Source organism: Ipomoea nil, unplaced genomic scaffold (genome assembly GCF_001879475.1).
Source record: "Ipomoea nil cultivar Tokyo-kokei standard unplaced genomic scaffold, Asagao_1.1 scaffold2494, whole genome shotgun sequence".
Classification (NCBI taxonomy): Eukaryota; Viridiplantae; Streptophyta; class Magnoliopsida; order Solanales; family Convolvulaceae; genus Ipomoea; species Ipomoea nil.
The window spans coordinates 1,039,090-1,059,238 of record NW_017618922.1 but is presented as its reverse complement, the minus strand read 5'-3'; the positions used below and the strand labels follow the sequence as shown (position 1 = coordinate 1,059,238).

The window sequence follows — 20,149 nt, the reverse complement described above, 5'->3', positions numbered from 1 at the left end:
AGTATACTCCCCGTCCCCGCCCCGCCCCGTTGCCATCCCTATTCACGTGCGGTTGTGCGATTGACGTATCTTAATTATTAACATGGCGCACCTTAAGTGTTAGAACAACGCACCATAAGTGTTAAAATGGTGCACTTAAGTTTTGTTCTTGAGGGTCTGAGCTAGGGGTCTTGGAGACCCGTGACTCAGACCCCTTAGTTCCAAAGGGAGAAGGGTGGACGACAATGAGTGCCCCGTTACCCTCTGCAATCTTCTGTTCTATTCCAAATTTGAAGGAGAAATATGACACACCTTAAGCGCAAAACTCTCGAACCTTAAGCACAAAAACCACGCACCTAAAGAAAAAAACCATATGCAGCTTAAGTTTCAACAACTACTCACATTAAGCACACAACTCACGAACCTTAAGCACAAAACTCATGCACCTTAAGCACAAAACTCACACACCTTAAGCACAAAATCCACACACCTTAAGAAGGAAAACTACGCACCTTAAATCTGACCTAGATGCAAAAATTACTAAATTGACACCGCATTTTTTTTTTAATTTTTGATAATCTTGGGCGTTGATTTGAGCAAGATCAATGGCTCAAATTTAATCGTACAACCGCACCTAGGCGCACCAACCACATTTGAACCTTTTATATATATATATATATATATAAGAGCGCTCATATGTGGTCATGTCATTAGGTGTGGTCGTGTGGTCGTATCTGTGTCGTTGAATCAGTTTAATCTAACGGCAGTGGTAATTCTGGGGATTTTCGCGCATTTTGGTAAGTGGGGGTGTTATGGTAATTACAGTGGCCATTTATAGCGGGCGGGTTCCAGAATACACCAACAGTGTTGACAACATGCACCAATAGTGTAATAAAACACACCACAGTGAAACACACCAATGGTGTATCCCGTGTTATGGTAATTACAGTGGTTATTTATAGCGGTCGGGTTCCAGAATACACCAACAGTGTTGACAACATGCACCAATAGTGTATTAAAACACACAACAATGTGATTTTCCCTATTCCGGTGTTTCATGACGAGTTTACCCTTACAGTTCGCTGGGTAGGAGAATGTGCGCGAAAATACTAGAAAAATCTTGATTAATATGATTCAGATCTATCTAATCTAATGGCCTATAATTGACCATTTGACCACACCTAACAACATGGCCACATGGGATCACCCCTATATATATATATATATATATATATATATATATATATATATATATATATATATATATATATATATATATATATATATATATATATATATATATATATATATATATATATATATAAATGCAGTGTTTGAGAATAATTATGGCCGGCGTTCTTGTAGAATAACTCATTTGATGCACAACCTATGTACCCCAACAATAAAACAAGAGTGGCCAAAATACCTACGAAACAAAACATTAAAAAATGTGCATATATATGGCCGGCCTTCTTGTTGAACAACTCATTTGATGCAATCTATGTAGCCCAACAAGAAACCAAGAGTGGCAAAAACACCTACGAAACAAACATTAAAAATGTGCATATATATATATATATATATATATATATATATATATATATATATATATATATATATATATATAGCTTCGTCTGTCTCCACACGCATTTATCAAGATAGATTATCAATTTCAAAAATGGCTTCTTTTTCTTCTTCCGCTTCTACTACTCCTTGGATGTATGATGTTTTCTTGAGTTTTAGTGGAGAGACACGAAAATCTTTTACTGATCATCTCTATGAAGATTTATGTAAGGCTGGAGTTAACACCTTTCAAGACAATAAAGAAATTCGAAAAGGTGAGAACATCTCTGATGAGCTATTGAAAGCTATCGAGGGGTCCAAGATATCCATCATCGTATTTTCCAAAACTTATGCCCAATCTAGATGGTGCCTTGATGAACTGGTGAAGATTCTAGATTGTAAGAAAAATTTTCAACAGATGGTTATACCTATATTCTACAACGTTGATCCTTCAGAGGTTCGTAAACAAATAGGCGAATTTGGCAAGGCATTGGCTCAACATCGACAACGATTTGATGATCAAAAAGTTTATGAATGGAAAGTTGCACTCACTACTGTTGCTGATTTGTCCGGATGGGATTTGCAAACCATGACAAACGGGTAATCCTCTTTTCAATTTTGTTTTATTTTTGAGTAATGCTTGGGCATCCCTCCTACAAACTTTGCTCCTAATTTCCCTCCTATGTGGTAATATCTAATTGAACTAATTAGTATTTAATTAAAAGTGTGTAGGGTTAACCAATTCACCGATTATTATACCGTGCACCATGCTCCACACAGCTGTGTGGATCATGGTCCGAAAACGGCGTCGTTTCTTTAAGTAAAGAAATGGCCGCCGTTAAATGTCAACAAATCCCGTATTTTTTTTGTGTTTATAACAAAATAAAAATATAATATATCTAAAATGAAACGGAATAACTTGTCTCGCATATTGTGTTTATATTTTCAAATGAAATTGCATTGAATTGAAATGATACTTTAGTGCTGAAATGAAATTGCGGTATGTATAATGTATAAAATAAAATTGAATAAGTGTCTCACATATTGAGTGTATATTGTCAAATAGAAGTCTACTTGAATTGAAATGATACTTTAGTTTTGTTGAAATAAAACTACACTATGTATAAAAAGAAACTGAATAACATGTCTCACATATTGAGTTTATATTGTCAAATAATGAAACTATAGTTATATGAAAATGATACTTTAGTTGTGTTGTAATGAAACTACAGTGTATATGAAATGAAGTTGAATAACAGTTTCACATATTTAATTGTATATTGTCCAATGAAATAGTAATTGAATTAGAATTATAATTTAGTGTTTTTGTAATAAGACTACATTGAATATAAAATGAAATTCAATAATATATATGTCTCATTGTAATAAGATTATTGTATGTATAATGTCGAATGAATGTAGCTGAAACAAAATGAAACTTTAGTTGTGTTGAAATAAAAGTACAATGTATATAAAATGAAACTAAATATGTTATACAAACATAACTAATTACACGAAACGGGTGTCGTTTCCTTTCATTAAAAGAAATAACATCGTTTTGGACCATGCTCCAAAGTAAAATTTTCCACAATTCATGACACCCAATAAATATAAGCCAGATCATGGGAGAAAATTATTAAGGAAAATTTTGCAATTGTCTTACTATGGACTAGAGTTCATATCGCATTGTGAATGGTGATAGAAAAATTATGTACATTTAGTTAACACATTTTGTACCTATAGTTAACAATTTTTGTACATGTAAATAAATAACTTGATAATTGTTGACACATAATATGATAGTTACAGGTACAGAAACTATCAATTGCAAGTACAAAATGCAATTGTTATACTATAGACCAGGGATCATATTACATTGTGAACCCTAATACAAAAATTATGTACCTTTAGTTAACACATTTTGTATCTACAGTTAATAGTTTATGTACATGTAAACAATTAACTTGATAATTGCTGACATATAATATGATAGCTACAAGTATAGAAACTATCAAGTACAGGTACAAATGTTTCAATTATAGATACAGATGTTGACACATAATAGATAGCTACAGGTACAGAAACTATCAACTGCAAGTACAAAATGTGTCAACTATAGATACAGAATCTTAAAGTTATTTTTGGACTAGGATCTACAATGCAAGGTACATAAACCCTGATCCATGGTATAATTTGCCAAAATTTAGGAGGGGTAAATAACATTTTCCTCTTTTTTTTTGTGCGCGTGCGTGATAGTATTGATCTATTTGTTACAAGTTGGCTCACTAACTCGTATTATTAATAACTAGTTTTTCATGCGCATTGCGCGAATACGATAATGTCCAATGATTATTGAATATTGAATTTGTTGTTTTTGTTTTTTTTTTCTTTTTGTAAAAGCTTGAAATTATATTGCCAAAACAAAATGTTTTACACTAGTGGTCCAAAAGTAACCATCAAAAGAAAGGGGCAATTGCCTTACAAGTGACCAAACATGTTGCCTTGTCTTTGTGCAATGAACCATGCAAAACCCATTACTAGCCAACAATCAAACAACTTGGTGACGTCAATCTTAGGCAAATGGGTTAATAAGTACAATCATTGGAGCCTTGGTTTCATATGTGCATGTTGACAAAGATGCTCGAAATTCCCCAACCGTGGTGATCATGTTCCTCCGTAGCATCCTCAAGCCCTTGTGGTCCTCCCTCTATACACACAAATGCCAATGCCCCTAGGGGGTTAACCCGTGATCCCTCACCCCTACCCTTAGGCCAATAAGGATGGATACCCCCATGTAGAGCTCTACATTTTTGCAGGGGCACCCATTTTGTCCCCGACCTAAGCAATAGGCAATACCCTCAATGCAAAAGAAAGTCCACCTGCCACTACAAAGTGGTTTTACGAAGGACCCTTTATACTTAAGCCAAGAGCAATATGACAAGAGAGCCCACCCTCGAGGCCAAGGCAGACAAAGCTCGTGCAAAGCTCTGCATTTTACCGGGTAAGTCTTTTTGTGCCCCGCACTAGAGCAATGGGCCAAGGCACCACCAACCTTCCCACCTTTGCAAAATTCCATTTTTTCCTTTCTATTCTTCTTCTTTTTTTTTCAATTTCATTCATCTCTTCTTTTTCATTTTCATTCCCATTTTCCCATTCATACTTTCCATTCCATTTCTTTCTCTTTTTTTCCAAAATTCTTTTCCCTTCCATTCATCGTACCTAGCCCAGCCACCAATCAGCCCCTCAAAGCCTTGCCATTTCTGGTATAGAGGGAGGATCACCACATCTAGACCTTCACCAACCCAACATGATCAGCAATGTTTAAGGGGTCAGGGAATAAGAAACATCTTTAGCAGCCTGCTCATTTGAAACCAAAGCCAGAATGACTTGCTTCTTAATCCCTTAGCCTTAGATTAGGTCACCTCTTTCCAGATCTGGCTAACAACCTACTGCACAGTCACAACACTAAGCAAGACAACATAAATCAACAACAAAGAAGCCCGTCAGGTGTAGCAAGCACCCTTCTCAGGAAAGCATAAAGGACCAGCCCTTAAGTGCAGCAAGTACCTTCCTTAGGCAAGCACAAAAACCCTCAGATACAACAATTATCTTCATCAGGCTACTGCTAAACACATTCCCATATGCTTTGCACTTCTACTTTTAGGGCCTGGGACAACTGCTCTATTGCAGCAGCCACAGTATAGTTGTAAAACCCTCAGATGCCTCCAACTGCCAGCATCCTCCTCAAGACCAGCAGGAATATAAACACCAGGGTCCTAGACCCTGTTGGATGAGCTGAGAGCCTGCACCATGTCAACCCCAGGCAAAATGGTGAAATGGGGGAAGCCTTCTAGAGCCAAGATAAGAGCAAAGTTCCTTGGGAGAGCAGATGGCTTTGCAAAGATCACATTTAGACCCTGCACCTCCTTAGCAAACTTTGATCAATACAGTTAACCATGGGATCACACATCAGCCATTTGTTCTTCAAGTCTGCAGGTTCTGGCACATCAGAGACCCACATTTTACTGGTTTCAACCTGCACTTGATATGTTTTCTTGATTCTACACCACTCCCAACAGTCGCTGATCTCCTGTTCCATGATATTTCCAGTACCTGAGTACACTCTAGCCAGCACAAACTCCCCCTGAACATTTCTGATGAAAAAACTGCAGCCCCCGCCCCCCCCCCCCCCCCCCCCCCCCCCACCTCTATAGCAATGTTGATTTTAATCCAGCCTCTTGGGGGTTTGTTCCATCTCATAACAATTCTAGAACACCCAAAGCCCTCAACCTTCTTCAGAATATGCTTCCAGTTTAGGAGGAAAGGTTCCCATGCAGGCCATCTTCTCATGATACAATCAGCCATTTCTCTTGCCACCTTGAAGATGACTCTAGTAGCAGATGGTCTCTCACTGCCATACTTGCACTGATTCAAGTGTACCCATAGTTCCCAAATTATGATGACAGGCAGCCCCTCAACTAAGAATTGGACTAACCTGTTTTTAGTTTTTTCTACTCCACCAATCATAACATATTTGTCTTATCCCCCTAATATGTAACCCCAATCCCAGATATTTTGCAAAATATGACCACACTCCTCTAGCTGTTTCACCACTACAGAACACATGTTGCAGATCACCTCCTCCAGGCAAAACATAGCAAGAGCATTTTGATGCCATCTGATAACCAAACGTCATCATCTTGTCATCTGTGGGGATTTTTCCTTTAAAGACCCTCCAAGTTAGAAATGAAGCCTTCCATAGAATGTACTTAGCCCATATTTTCTTATACCAAAATTGCCTTCTCTCGTTCTGCTCAACATTATGCCTCCCTAACATTTTTTTTGCTGATGCTAGAGAGAATTCTCCATCACTGGAAGGTTTCCATTTTGCCCTGTCCTTCACCTCCTGCCTTAGCCTTATTCCAGTCAGGTCTGTTTGCATTTGACCATTAATTGCGTCCATCTTCCATCTTCCCCCTTCCCAGAGGTCACTCAGCATTTGCTTGGACTGGGACTTTCCTCTCACATTATAGAGAAAGGCCACAGCTCCCCTTCCAGTCTAGTTGTCCCACCACATGTTCAGTTCACCCCTTCCCACCTCCCAAATTATTTCCTTTTCCATTTTATCTCTTGCCTCCAACATCCTTCTCCAAATGTGTGAGTCCCCATACTCTGCCAGGATATGCACACAGGATGGGTTCTCATACAATACTTTGCTCTCAGGAACTCCTCACACAGTGACTCCTTTGTTCTGAAGTTCCACCACAGCTTAGCCCCAACTGTTTCTGCAATTAACTTCAAACTTGTAAATCCCACCCCTCCCTCCTCAACTAGCTTTGCTAGATTAGCCCAAGAACTCCAATGGTACTTGTTTTGCCCCTCAAATTTTCCCCAAAAGAAATCTTCCATAATGGCTTCCAGCTTTGTTATCACTGTCTTTGGAGGATCAACTGCATAGAAAGCATGAGTAGGAATACCCTGCAACACAGATCTGATTAGTACTGCCTTGCCCCCTTGGGACAAGTGCTTATTCTGCCACCCTTTGCATTTTGAAGTCAGCTTAGAAATTAAGGGGGAGAACAGGCTTACCCTCTTTCTGCCCACATAAACTGGGCAACCAAGATAGGTGAAGGGAAAGTCTTTCTTCTGACAACTGGTAACTCTACTAACCTTATTCACAGCCTTACATGCAGCTTTAGGGTGCATGTTGGAGGCACTTTTTGCCTTACTAACAAGGTGCCCAGACTGCCCCTCATACAGACCAATAGCCTCCATGGTTTTATCAATAGCTTTCTTTTTCCCAAAAGTAAAGATAACCATATCATCAGCAAAAGAAAGGTGGTGAATTTGGGGCCCTCTTTCTGGTTGCGAGAAACATGCCCCATTCTTTTCTATGAGTTTAGAAAGAAGCTCAGCAGCAATAATGAAAAGGTTAGGTGACAATGAGTCACCATGCCTCAAATCCCTAGTAGCATGGAAGAAGCCTTTTTGCTCCCCATTTACAATCACTGAGTACCATATGTTGTTGATAGTCCTTTCAACCAAATCAACCCAAGTGTCACAAAACCCCAGCCTCCTTAGAACAGTTTTGACACATAGCCATGACATTCTTTACAAAGCAGAATATTATTAGTTATGTTTCTATTCTTTACAAAGCCTGCTTGCCATGGAGAGATTATTCTGGCCAGCACCAGAAGCTAGCCTTTGAACCATAATTTTGGTGATCACCTTACTACAATAGTTACTTAAGCTTATTAGTCTGAACTCAGCAAAGGTTGCTGCATTGGCTACCTTGGGCAAAGCACTATTGCAGTATGTGTAAAGGCTCTGGTTAGAGCCTTTCCCTCAAAGAAGTTTTGAATCACCTTACCAGAATCATGCTTGATAATGTCCCAACATGTTTGATAGAAGCCCCCTCCAAAGCAATCAGGACCAGCTGCACTGGTTATGCTCATGCTAAACACACTGCTCCTTATCTCCTCAAGAGTAGGAGTTGAAATGAGTTTAACATTCTCTTCCATGGTCACTACCTCCTGCAAGCAACTATAAACTGAATGGTTAGAAAGTATTTCCTCCTCTATGTACAGAGTTTGGAAATACTTTACTGCTAAATCAGCTATTTCTTCCTGCCTAGACACTCGCTGTCCTTCCTCATTTTTTATCTTGTAAATAAACTGCTTTCTCTTTCTCTCCCTCACCACCCCATGAAAATATTTTCAGTTCCTCTCTCCTTCCACAACCCACTGGGCATGAGCTTTTTGTTGCCAATACCCTTCTTCCACTCTAATCTGCCTGAGCCCTCTTATATTCCAGTATTTTTCCATCACTAGGGCATGCCTGTATATCACCCTCCAAGTTCCTAACCCTCTCTTCTAGATTTTTAACCTTCTCAAATATGTTTCCAAAGACCTCCCAATTCCAATTTTTCAACACCCTCACATATTTTAGTTTATTCACAAATCTGTACATATCATTCCCAACCACCTCCTTTGACCACACTTCCCTCACAGTTTCCAGAAATTTCTCATGGCCAGTCCACACATTCAAGAAAGTGAATTGCTTCCTTTCTATCCTAATGAGGGGATCCAGATTGACCAGCAAAGGTGCATGATCAGAAGTTGCTTTGGAAATATGTTGCACTTGAGTCTGAATTGTTGCTTCCCAATTGCCATTAATTAGGCATTTATCCAATCTCATCCAGATAGCCTGATCCCCCATCCTGCCATTCCACCAAGTAAAGGCATTGCCATAGAAGTTCACTTCTCTAAGCTCAGAATCATCAAGGCAGGACTGGAACTCTTTGCTCTTGTTCCTATCATAAGCATTGCCCCTTCTTTTTTCCTCAGGACTTAAAATGTAGTTAAAGTCCCCCATAACAGCCCACAACTCATCCCCACTCAGACCCTCAGACAGGTTCCTCATTTTTTTTCCCATAACTCCTGCCTCACTCTTCTATTACAACTTGCATAAACAAAGGAAACAAGAGTTTTTTTATTGATTCCAGGAATGTCCAATCTCACAGTCATCATTTGATCCCCTTCCTCCTCCACTCTCACTTCAGTACCTGAATCCCAGCAGATCCATATGTTGTCATTTGCCACACATCTGTTGCTGTTCCGTCCCAATTTGAAAGCAAGTCTTTTATTTTGTCTGCAGTTCTGAATGGTTCCAGAATACAGATCAGCCCAGGTTTGTTGATTCTCACTAAGTTTTTGAGTCTATGAAGGGAGCCTTGGGATCCAACCCCCCTCACATTCCAACATATGATCTTCATTTCTTCATTCTTTTGGAAGGGCCATCACCCTTCCCACCAGAATCAAGGATAACTATCCCTTTAGCAACAACTTTCTTCTCTGCTTTTGTCAACTTTTTGACTGGAGAGGAATGAGCTTCTTTTATCTTTCTTTGGTTTGTATCCTCAATCTCCTTTGTTCCGATTTCTCCTTCCTCTTCTTCTAACTCTTCACTCACTTCCTCAGATTCCAGGTAATCAAGATCATTTGCCTCCTCTTTATTCCTGCTTGGTCCAGGATTATCTTCCTCTTCATTAACTACCCCCTCCTCATCTCTATTTCTAAGAGTGTGGAAGGTATTATGGTTCCTTCCTGCCTCACCACTCACCCCCTCCCATTCTCTTTTTTTACTAATCTCATTCTCCCTCTTCCCTTTTTTCCCCCACTTTTTCCCAATTATTTTTCTCAACAGTTTCTTTTTTCTGCCCCATGTTCTCAATCTGTGTTTTTCCCTTTTTTTTCTAAGACTTTTTCCTCTACTCCCCCACCCTTCAATCTACTTTCCAATTCCTTTTTTCCCCTTTCCTTAGCCTGCTTGCTAGATTTCCTCATCACATTGCTTGGTTCTGGGTGAGACACCATAGTAGGTGGTGCCTGCTGCTTTATGTTTTCATGGTTCTAATTTGCCAGGTCCTTCTTGGGGTCCTGACCACTGCTAGCATTTCTACTAGGATTTCTGATGGGGTTTCTGCTGTTAATTCTAGCTCTGTTACCCCCAGGTTCTCTTCTCTCATTGCTTCTTCCTCTTCCTTGAAATGTTTTTCCCCCACTTGTTATTCCTGCATTTCCACTCAAAATACCTCTGCACATTTCTGCAGTGTGACCTTGTTTAAAGCAGTTGGAGCAATAATAGGATACTCTTTCATACTCAAGTTTCTGAATGTAACCTACATCCTCCTTGTCAGGGCTCTTGGAGAAACCTATAAAGATCTCATTCACTAGAGGTCTCAATAGGTCTATTTCAAGTTTTACCCTGGCATAGCTAGGCCTAGTGAAGTTCACAGTTGCATAGTCTACAGCTAGGAACTTCCCTGCTGGTTTATAAATTTGTTTCAAAGCAAATAGGTTAAACAAGTTTGCACTCAACATTGGAAGCCTAACCCACACAGGAGCTAGGCTTGATTCTTTTTGGTGGAGAAACCAAGAGCCCACCTAAATAGCCTCATTGAATATCTCCCATCAAACAAAATTTGATCCATCATCAGAATTTTGATGCAATCTTCTTCTTGAGAAAAAGCAAGGGTCACATGTCTAGGATCAAGCCATCCTATTACCAGTGACCCTTTTAGAATGATTTTTGCATCAAAATATTTCCTAAGTTCTTCCATAGTAGGCCTGACCCTTGAGAACTTTCCAATTAAGAGATGATCTTCAATCACATTCAGTTTTTTCACTTCATCTTCCTCCAGCCTGATGGCTAGCAGGCCTCTATGCATTTCAAAATCTTTCTCACAAACCACAGCCTGGGGGAGACCTGCAAGCACGCTACCTCCTGGTCTACTAGTATCATTAGTGAACAAGGTGGCATAGCTTTGCATTCTCTGACCCCCATTATTACCCCCAACTTGGGCAGTACCTGGACCATGGATGCTATTTTTAGCAATTCCCCACCCCCCCCCCCCCCCCCCCCCCCCCCCCCCCCCCAAATTAACATTTTGTTTCTTAGCAGCATTGATATTGGTAGCATTAGGGACCTCCTTTGTGATATCAGCCTTATAGGCATTTAATTTACACAAACAGGTTTTGTGCCATCAATATCATTGCCTTCAGAGTTTGTCATTGAGACATTTTTACAAACAGATTGCATACCTGTGCCAATTTCTTCAGGTGGTTTGCACCATGGAGGTTCTGGGAAATCCTCCTTCTGCAGATTAGATTTTTCTCCATCATTGGCCAATTTTGGCTCCTTCTGATCACCAACAGCAAATGGAACTCCATCCTCCTGTCTCTCCGATCTTGGAGAGATATAGAAATCCCTCTCCTCCACCGGTTTCATAACTTCAACAGATGGTTTTTCCCCTTCTTTACCACCAATTTTCTCATTCCTAACTGAGAGCCCCTTTTCATCCTTTTCTGGGGCTTTCAATTCTTCCCACAATTCTTTTTCAAATTCCATTTCTAGACGATTGCTCACAGCAGTCTCAGCTTTCTTTCGGATGGCCTTTCTAACGTCTTGTAACATATAGCGAGTTAGTAGACCTTCCATAGAGCCTTCTCCCTTCTCAGGTTTCTCTAGCAATTCCTCCCAAACAGATCCGTCAATGTGCATCTCTAAGCTTCCAATTCTGATTTTGACTTTTTCGGAGCTCGATTCTGATAGCAATGCAGGGGAACTAGTCCTTGACTCACTTCAAATCAATTTCCAAGTCTCCCACCTTCATTGACTCCTCCGGTAGTTTATGGAGAATTTCTTAGTGAATTTTGCGATTGGAATCTTCTCGCACAGTTACATACGATATTGGCAATTTCACAAGGCCATCACAATGCTCCAAATTCGCTGAGATTTGTGAATTTCCTTTCGGATTCAGACTTCTACTCCCGTGTCTCAACTGATCAGCGCTATCGCCCCCAATTTCTGAGCATTTTTGCGAATTCTCCTTCCGCAAACCTAGACTTCCTTTCGCATTTGTTCAAATTTCCTACTTCGGGTTTGCACGATCAGGCAGTTTGCATGGAGTCTCCACCTTGCTGTGAGCATTTTGATGTATAGAACCTTTTTCCGGCGACGTAACCGCCGCCGGACCACCGCCGGTGGTGCAGGTTGCGTCACCCTCTTATCCATCGGCCATGTGTATATTTAAATCAGTAATTCAATGTATATAAGTGCAATATGATATATGAGAGATTAATTAATTGTCACTAAAATAAATGTTTGCAACTTTGTAATAACGTCAGCTAAATACTTTGTCTAAAAATGATATTCTAAACAAATACTAATTTCAGTTTAAATTTCTCTACGTTTTCTTAATTATCTTTTGAGTAGTATTGTCATTGTTTTCATCTTCAGTACTTGTCATCTTTTTTTTTAATTGATAGTGTGTCATGTGCAATTGGGTTACTGGTTGGTGGTAGCATAGAGGGCAGCGTCATGTAATGAGATTATGGTGTAGGAACTTTTAGATTTACCTTGGTGTGTATATAATTGGGATCTTAGTTATATTATGAACTCTTTATCTTACAAGCGTCTGTTGATTTTAGGCAGTGACAGTTTTTTCCCCTACATGTTTGATGTGTTGTGAGATGTGTGGCGTAGATTATCATTTGAAAATATTGAACAAAATATAAATATTTATTATATTTGTATAAGATACTTGGTAAATAAATATATAACATATTTTTTAGTATAACTTTGATATTTAATTTAAGGTAAAAAGAAGACAATGGACAATGTAGTGAATATCATTAATTAATGAATTTGAAGGTAAAAAATATTTGAATTTGTTTTTTTTTTAAATGAAAAAAAAAAAAAAAAAAAAAAAAAAAAAAAAAAAAAAAACTTAACCTAAATTTTCTTTTTAAAAAATGCAAGAAAAAAGATTTTCAAGGTTCCTAATTTGTGATTCTTGATGCTCAACCTTGAATGTTATTTATTTAGTCGGGTTAATTATTTGACCAAATTTTATGTTAAATTTTATATTGAATTTTTAATACATTTTAACATATTTGTAGTGTATGTTTAACAAGTATGTCAACTCTGATTGAGATGAACAACCTTTTTTATAGAAATTAATGAGTAAGTTAAGAGTAATAAATAGATAACGGAATATTTCGTTACTAAAGTTTATACCAACGGAATGCATGGTTATTTAAGGGAAGAAAATAATATAATAGTGGGTTAATAAGGAAAATCATAAAAAAAAATAATAAAATCAAAAGAAATAAGAGTCATATATGTCACTCAAGTGTACACCAAATTGTAATTAGGTTATTGAACTCAACAAAAATGTAATTAGGTCCCTAAACAACACAAATTCATTCAATTAGATCCAAAATGGCCTGTTTACCTGAAACATTGTTGACGTGGTGGTTGTCGGTTTTTTTTTAAAAATAATTTTAAATAAAATAATTAATTAAAATTTAAAAAAAAAAATAGAACGGCCGGAGACGAAGACCTTTGATGGAGACAAAGTCAGCCGAACACGATTCTGGTTTTTTTTTTAATTACTTTTTTATTTAAAATTATTTTTAAAATCTGTTACCTCCACGTCAGCTAAGTTCCAAGTAAATAGGTCATTTTGGGCCTAATTGCATGAATTTGTGTTGTTAAGGGACCTAATTGCATTTTTTGAGTTCGATGACCTAATTGCAATCAAAATAATATGAACCATTAATTTCAACAAACAATTACACCAATATTTTTTGTTTAGGGGCCTAACTTTATTGGCTATTATTAGTTTGGAGATGTAGATATAGATATTATTTATGTTAGTTTCGCTAATTAATAATTGCGTTCTATCATCTATACATGCATCTTTACTACTGATGGATTAATATTTTTATTTGGTAAAACAAGCTAAGACGGATCTGCACTGTGCATTTCAATTTATTTGTCATAAATATTACTCCGTAATTCCTTTTAGAAATTAGAAAAATTACATTTTTTGTCTATAAGTTATAAAATAATTGTAGAATTAGTCACTAAATATTGGTCATACTTACTTTTCGTCCCTAAGTTATAATTGACGTTACACATGTTGTCCCTTTACTAATAAAACATTAGGGACAAAATTGTAATTTTAGTATAACTTAGGGACAAAAAGTGTCAATTATAATTTATGGACGAAAAGTGAGCATGATCAACACTCAGGGATGAATTTTACAATTATCCTATAACTTAGGGACGAAAAATGCAATTTTCTCTAGAAATTATAACTGTGGATTGATTATTATATCCGTTGATTAAAAAAAAATTACTATTAAGAGTTGTTTACCTCAAACAATGGAATCATGAGCGACTAAATATACATGTTTAGGGTGTGTTTGATTCAAAATCATAATTATTGTTTGGTTGACAATTTTTTAAAATGGGATTTGACTATCCATTAATTAAAAACTCATTTCCTAATTAAAAATGGGTATCATTTCATTTTATCCCTCGTCGTCTGTCGCCTCCCGATCTATCGTTTCCTCCCTGTATCCATAAGATTTTTTATTTTATTTTTGTTCATATTGATGCTTTGGATGTCATTATATTATGATCAATTGTCTTGATTTTTGTTTTTGTATTTTTAAAACATTTTCCCATTATAGGGTCATACATAACCAAAAATCAACATTATTAATTATTCCAATTTCACCCTATTACCAAAAATACTTTTACCAAAATCCATTATCATTACCAAAGTATTTAATTCACATTCCGACTCATATTTCCATGTGTAAACCAAACACACCCTTAGTTTTGTGTTTTCCACCTATATTTTCTTTAATGATTTAGATTGACATTCATTCGAAATATGTGATAGGTATGAATCAAAGTTCATCAAAAAAATTACTGAAGAGGTACTACGGGAAGTGAATCGAACAAGCATGAATGTTGCAAAGTATCCTATTGGAATTGAATTTCGTGTTAGAGATATATTTCATTTATTGCAAACTCAAAGAAATGATTGTGCCAAGATGTTTGGAATTTTTGGCATGGGTGGCGTCGGAAAAACAACCCTTGCTAAAGCCATTTACAACTTGAGTTTTCAAAAGTTTGAAGGTTGTTGCTTTATTGCAAACATTAGATCACAAGTTTCTAAAGGGTACAATGGATTAGTTCGTTTACAAGAGAAACTTCTTCGCAAAACACTCAACAGAAAGAAACTAAAAATAGATAATGTTGATGAAGGAATAAGTTTGATTAAAGAAAGACTGCGATCAAAAAGTGTTCTTATTGTTCTTGATGACATAGACGATACTAGTCAATTAGAATCATTAGCAGGACAACGGAATTGGTTTGGTTCAGGGAGCACAATTATCATAACAACTAGAGATGTTCAGTTGTTGAGTGACCTAGAAGCACATGAGAAGTACATGGTAGAAACGTTAAGCCCTGATGAATCCTTGCAACTCTTGAGTTGGCATGCTTTTGGAGTTCCTATACCATTAGAGGAGTATACTGAACTATCTCAAAGGATAGCATGTTATACTGCTGGACTTCCATTAGCACTTACAATTATAGGTTCTCATTTGCGTGAAAGATCCGTGCAAGAGTGGAGTGATAATGCTGAGAAATTAAGAAGAACGCCTCATGATAAAGTTCAAAAGATTCTTAAAATAAGCTATGATGCACTCGATGATGATACTAAGAACATCTTTCTCGATATTGCATTTTTTTTCATTGGGCATAACAAAAACAACACTTCTATAATATTGGAAGCTTGTGGTTTTTATGCTGAAATTGGAATTAAAACTTTGATAGAAAGATGCTTGTTGACAATAGATGGATGTGGAGAGTTCGAAAGGCTTCAAATGCATGATTTAATACGAGATATGGGAAGAGAAATTGTTGAAAAGGAATCTCCACGAGCGCCCGGCAAACAAAGTAGATTGCTTGACCCAAAGGATGTGTTTGATGTTCTTCATGGGAATAAGGTAAAACATTTCCTTTGTATTTGAGTTATTCTAGTTAATTCTTTGGCGTTCTATATTTAACTTTATTAAAATCAAAGATTTCAAAATATCTAAAATCTAAAATATTCTTATATAAATGTTTATTTTTATAGGGCAGAAAAGCAATTGAAGGGATGATTGTAAATTCTAACATGTTAAAGAATGTGCCTTTGAATACTCGAGTATTCAAAAGAATGGTAAATTTACGAATACTCATATTGGATGGTATATGCCTCAACGGATCTTTTAAATATTTATCCAATGAGCTTCGGTTGTTTAGATTACACAATTGCCATTTGAGTTTCATACCATCTAATTTTCGATGTGAGAAACTTGTTGAGTTAGACATGCAAGGTAGCAATATCAAAGAATTCCAATGCAATATGCAGGTTAGTATGTCTAGTGTTTCTTTCAACATTGCATATTTCTTAATTTAGAACATTGACTAGAAAAATAGAAATTGACTAATCCTTTTTCTACTTTTTTTTTTCAACAGCATTTTAGATGCTTGAGGATCTTAAACCTTAATCATTGTGAACAACTTAAGAAAACACCAAATTTCACTGGGGCACATACTCTTCAAAAAGTATCCTTTGATAGGTGTTTAAATTTGGCCATGATACACCCATCAATTGGAAGTTTGGAGAGACTTGTTGAGTTAGATTTCTTTTATTGCAAGAAACTTAAGGTTCTTCCAAGTAGCATTTGCAATTTAAAATCACTTGAAGTTTTAAATTTAAATTATTGCGAAAAACTAAGGGAGCTTCCAATTGACTTGGGAAAATTAAAGCAACTAAGAAATTTATTTGCTTGTAGTACTGCCATCTCACATATACCATTTTCTTTGGGATGTTTAAGAAATCTAAGAGAACTGCGTCTAGGGGACTACATGAGTTCTGTACTGTCAAGAAGAAGTCATGAAGGTGTTGGATTTTTTCCACCTTCACTTGCAAATTTGTGCTCCTTGGTAGTTATTGAGAATTTGACTTCATTGGTATCTATAGATTTATCAGGAAGAAGTTATCTTCAAAGCTTACCCTTCCGCCTTTGTCATCTTTCAAACTTGGAATTTCTCAACTTGAAAGATTTGCAAAATCTTAGAGTACTTGTAGAACTTCCTCCTACTTTGATGAAACTCCAAGCAACAAATTGTGTCTCATTGGAAAAAATAGCAGTTGTATCAAACTTGAAGAAACTTGAAGTGTTGCGTCTTGAAAACTGTGAAAGTTTGGTTGAGCTTCCAAACATGGAGAGTCTTCCATCCTTAATAGAGCTTGACATAAGTAATTGCAATGGAGTAGATCTTGAAAGTTGCTTCCTCGGCCTTTATCATCTTTCAAACTTGAAACTTCTCTACTTGAACAATTTGCAAAATCTTAGAGTACTTGTAGAACTTCCTCCTAGTTTGGAGGAATTCTATGCAAATAATTGCTTCTTATTGGAAAATATAGCAGTTATATCAAACTTGAAGAAACTTCAAGTGTTGGATCTTGAAAACTGTGAAAGCTTGGTTGAGCTTCCAAACATGGATAGTCTGTCATCCTTAGTAAAGCTTGACATAAGGAATTGCAATGAAATAGATCTTAAAAGCTGGTTCCTTGGCCTTTGTCATCTTTCAAAGTTGAGAAGTCTCTACTTGGACAATTTGCAAAATCTTAGAGTACTTGTCGAACTTCCTCCTTGTTTGGAAAAACTCTCTGCAAATAATTGCTTCTCATTGGAAAATATAGCAGTTGTATCAAACTTGAAAAGACTTGAAGTGTTGCGTCTTGAAAACTGTGAAAGTTTGGTTGAGCTTCCAAAAATGGAGAGTCTTTCATCCTTAGTAGAGCTTGACATAAGGAATTGCAATGCTTTGACTATTCGTGACAACTATTTGCATGAAGATGATCTTCCAATTGCTCTTTGGAGTTTGTCCTTATTGAAAGAAATAGATTTAATGGGAAGATATTATCTTCAAAGTTTACCATTAAGCCTTTGCCATCAGTATTCCAATTTGAAGCATCTCTTCTTGGACAATTGGCAGAATCTTAGATCACTTCCACAACTTCCTCCTAATTTGGAGTCACTCTCGGCAATGAATTGTGTCTGTTTAGAAAAGATAGCAGATCTATCCAACTTGAAAAGACTCATAAGGCTAAATATTCTGAACTGCAAAAGATTGGTTAAGCTTTCAGGCTTGGAGAGTCTTGAATCCTTAGTTTCTCTTGGGATAGCAAATTGCAGTCGTTTGAGGATTCCTCCAATTGAAAAGTGGTTCAAGGTTAGTTATATATATATATATATATATGTGTGTGTGTGTGTGTGTGTGTGTGTTCCCTTCAATGCATCTCTGATATTATATTAGAATAGATCGTAATAGTTATGATATTATTAATTGTTATATATTGTATGTATGCATTCCATAATGTAGGCACGTTCTAAAGGTGATAGTGTCGAGATTCTGGTTCAAATGTGGACGGGAACCTGCTGTTTTCCTTTAACGAAAGCACACTTAGATATAATCATGCACAATGTGGTTGATCCCAGTGAAATTGATTATGGTTGTAATGGAATTAGTTTTAGTGTGAGAAGTAAAAGCAGTGGTGCTTGGATTCTAAGGGAGCACAGTCTGCAAAAAAATAGTTCTTATGAGGTTCCAACAATGAAGGGAGAAGTACTGAAGGTGTATGTAGAAGACCATCATTTTCAGAAGAGATTTTGTGTAGCTGAAATACATAGAAACAGAGAAGGGGAAGTGCGTTTTTTTCCATCCACAAGGGGATGGATTCCTTGTGTCATGACCCTGGAAGATGGACAGAGGAAGAGGAAAAGGAAGGTGCAGATAGGTAGAGAAGGCAGAACTATCCGGCAGAGGCGATTATAACCAGAACGGACGTCCCCGTTTCAGTCCTTTGGTATGTTTGTTTGTTACGTTGCTGCCTGCTGGGTTGTTACTTTGATATTCAGCTAGAGAATAATTCTGTTATCTTCTAGTATAAATATAGATCAGAATAGATTGAAATGAAGATTATGCTTAGACCGAATACAATTTGTTCAAATTTTCTCCCAAGTTTCTGCTGTTATCTTCTCCCCTTCTCTGCAAACCTTCTCTTTTTTATCTTCTTCTTAAAATTCTCGGTCCATTACACCTTCCTCAATCCTCAGAGTCACGTTGTTCTATTCTTAGCAACAACCATCTAATCTACAGCTTTTAATTAATTTGCTGCAAAAAGGATTATTATTATATCCGGCCTTCACACTTGACCACACATTTTTAACATCTACATCTTTTATTGTTTATTGAATGGCATTTTAATATATATTAATTATTTATAATTTATGAATGAATTGACTGTAGTATTTGAATTATCACATTTTTTATATTTTATTTATTTTGATTCGAGCATAATTAACTAATTAAAAAGATGACTTAACTTACTTTCATATTTCATCATATCCTATTTTTCATCATATTTTTAGGCTTAAAATTTAGTGATTAGGTTCAAAGAGCTTTTATTTGTTTTTTTTTTTTTTTTTTTTTTTGTCTGTGTACGGGCAGGTACAATTTAATTTGATCAAAGCAATTAAGATCGATTTTTATACCATTTGGATGGAGATGGAGTCAATTGGATGATGGAAACAAAAGGGAGATCAAGAATCCTTATACCAATATAGTAAGGGATTTTGCCAATGAGGTTCTCCTTTTTTCCTGCTCAACCTAATACCTCCAATTTTATTTTCCCCTTCTTTATTTAAATGGAACACTTAAACCGTTTATGGATAGTTATGTTGTGCATCCGTATGCACCATGCAGGCAAAAACAACGTCGTTTTATTAAAAACGTGCATCCTATTTAAAAAAAAAAAAAAAATCAATTTCGATTCCCCTCAACAATATTATTATGTTGTTCATTCATTCTGGAATTTTAGTTCATAGATTCTGGAATTTTAGTTCATAGATTCTGGATTTGTAGTTCATTCATTCTGGAATTTTAGTTCATCGATTATGGAACTTTAGTTCATCGATTTTGAAATTTTAGTTCATAGATTCTGGAATTTTAGTTCATTCATTCTGGAATTTTAGTTCATCCAATTCTGGAATTTTAGTTCATTGATTCTGGAATTTTAGTTCAAATTATGCACAATATAATGTTGCTGCTGGGAATCGAAACTGATTTTTTTTTAAGTGAGACGCGCGTTTTTAATAAAACGACGTCGTTTTTGCATCCATATGCA

The 20,149-nt window shown here is 36.6% G+C and overlaps 1 protein-coding gene across 1 annotated transcript; it reads left to right on the top strand.

Annotated features, from left to right (window-relative positions):
- The first annotated feature begins 1,657 nt into the window (after positions 1–1,657).
- On the top strand, positions 1,658–18,823 carry LOC109153498 (TMV resistance protein N-like). The gene is made up of 6 exons (XM_019301366.1): positions 1,658–2,142; positions 14,801–15,914; positions 16,046–16,321; positions 16,429–17,211; positions 17,770–18,195; positions 18,346–18,823. The coding sequence occupies exons 1-6, from the start codon at positions 1,658–1,660 to the stop codon at positions 18,796–18,798; spliced, it is 3,537 nt and encodes a 1,178-aa protein (XP_019156911.1). The 3' UTR covers positions 18,799–18,823.
- The last annotated feature ends 1,326 nt before the right edge of the window (positions 18,824–20,149 follow it).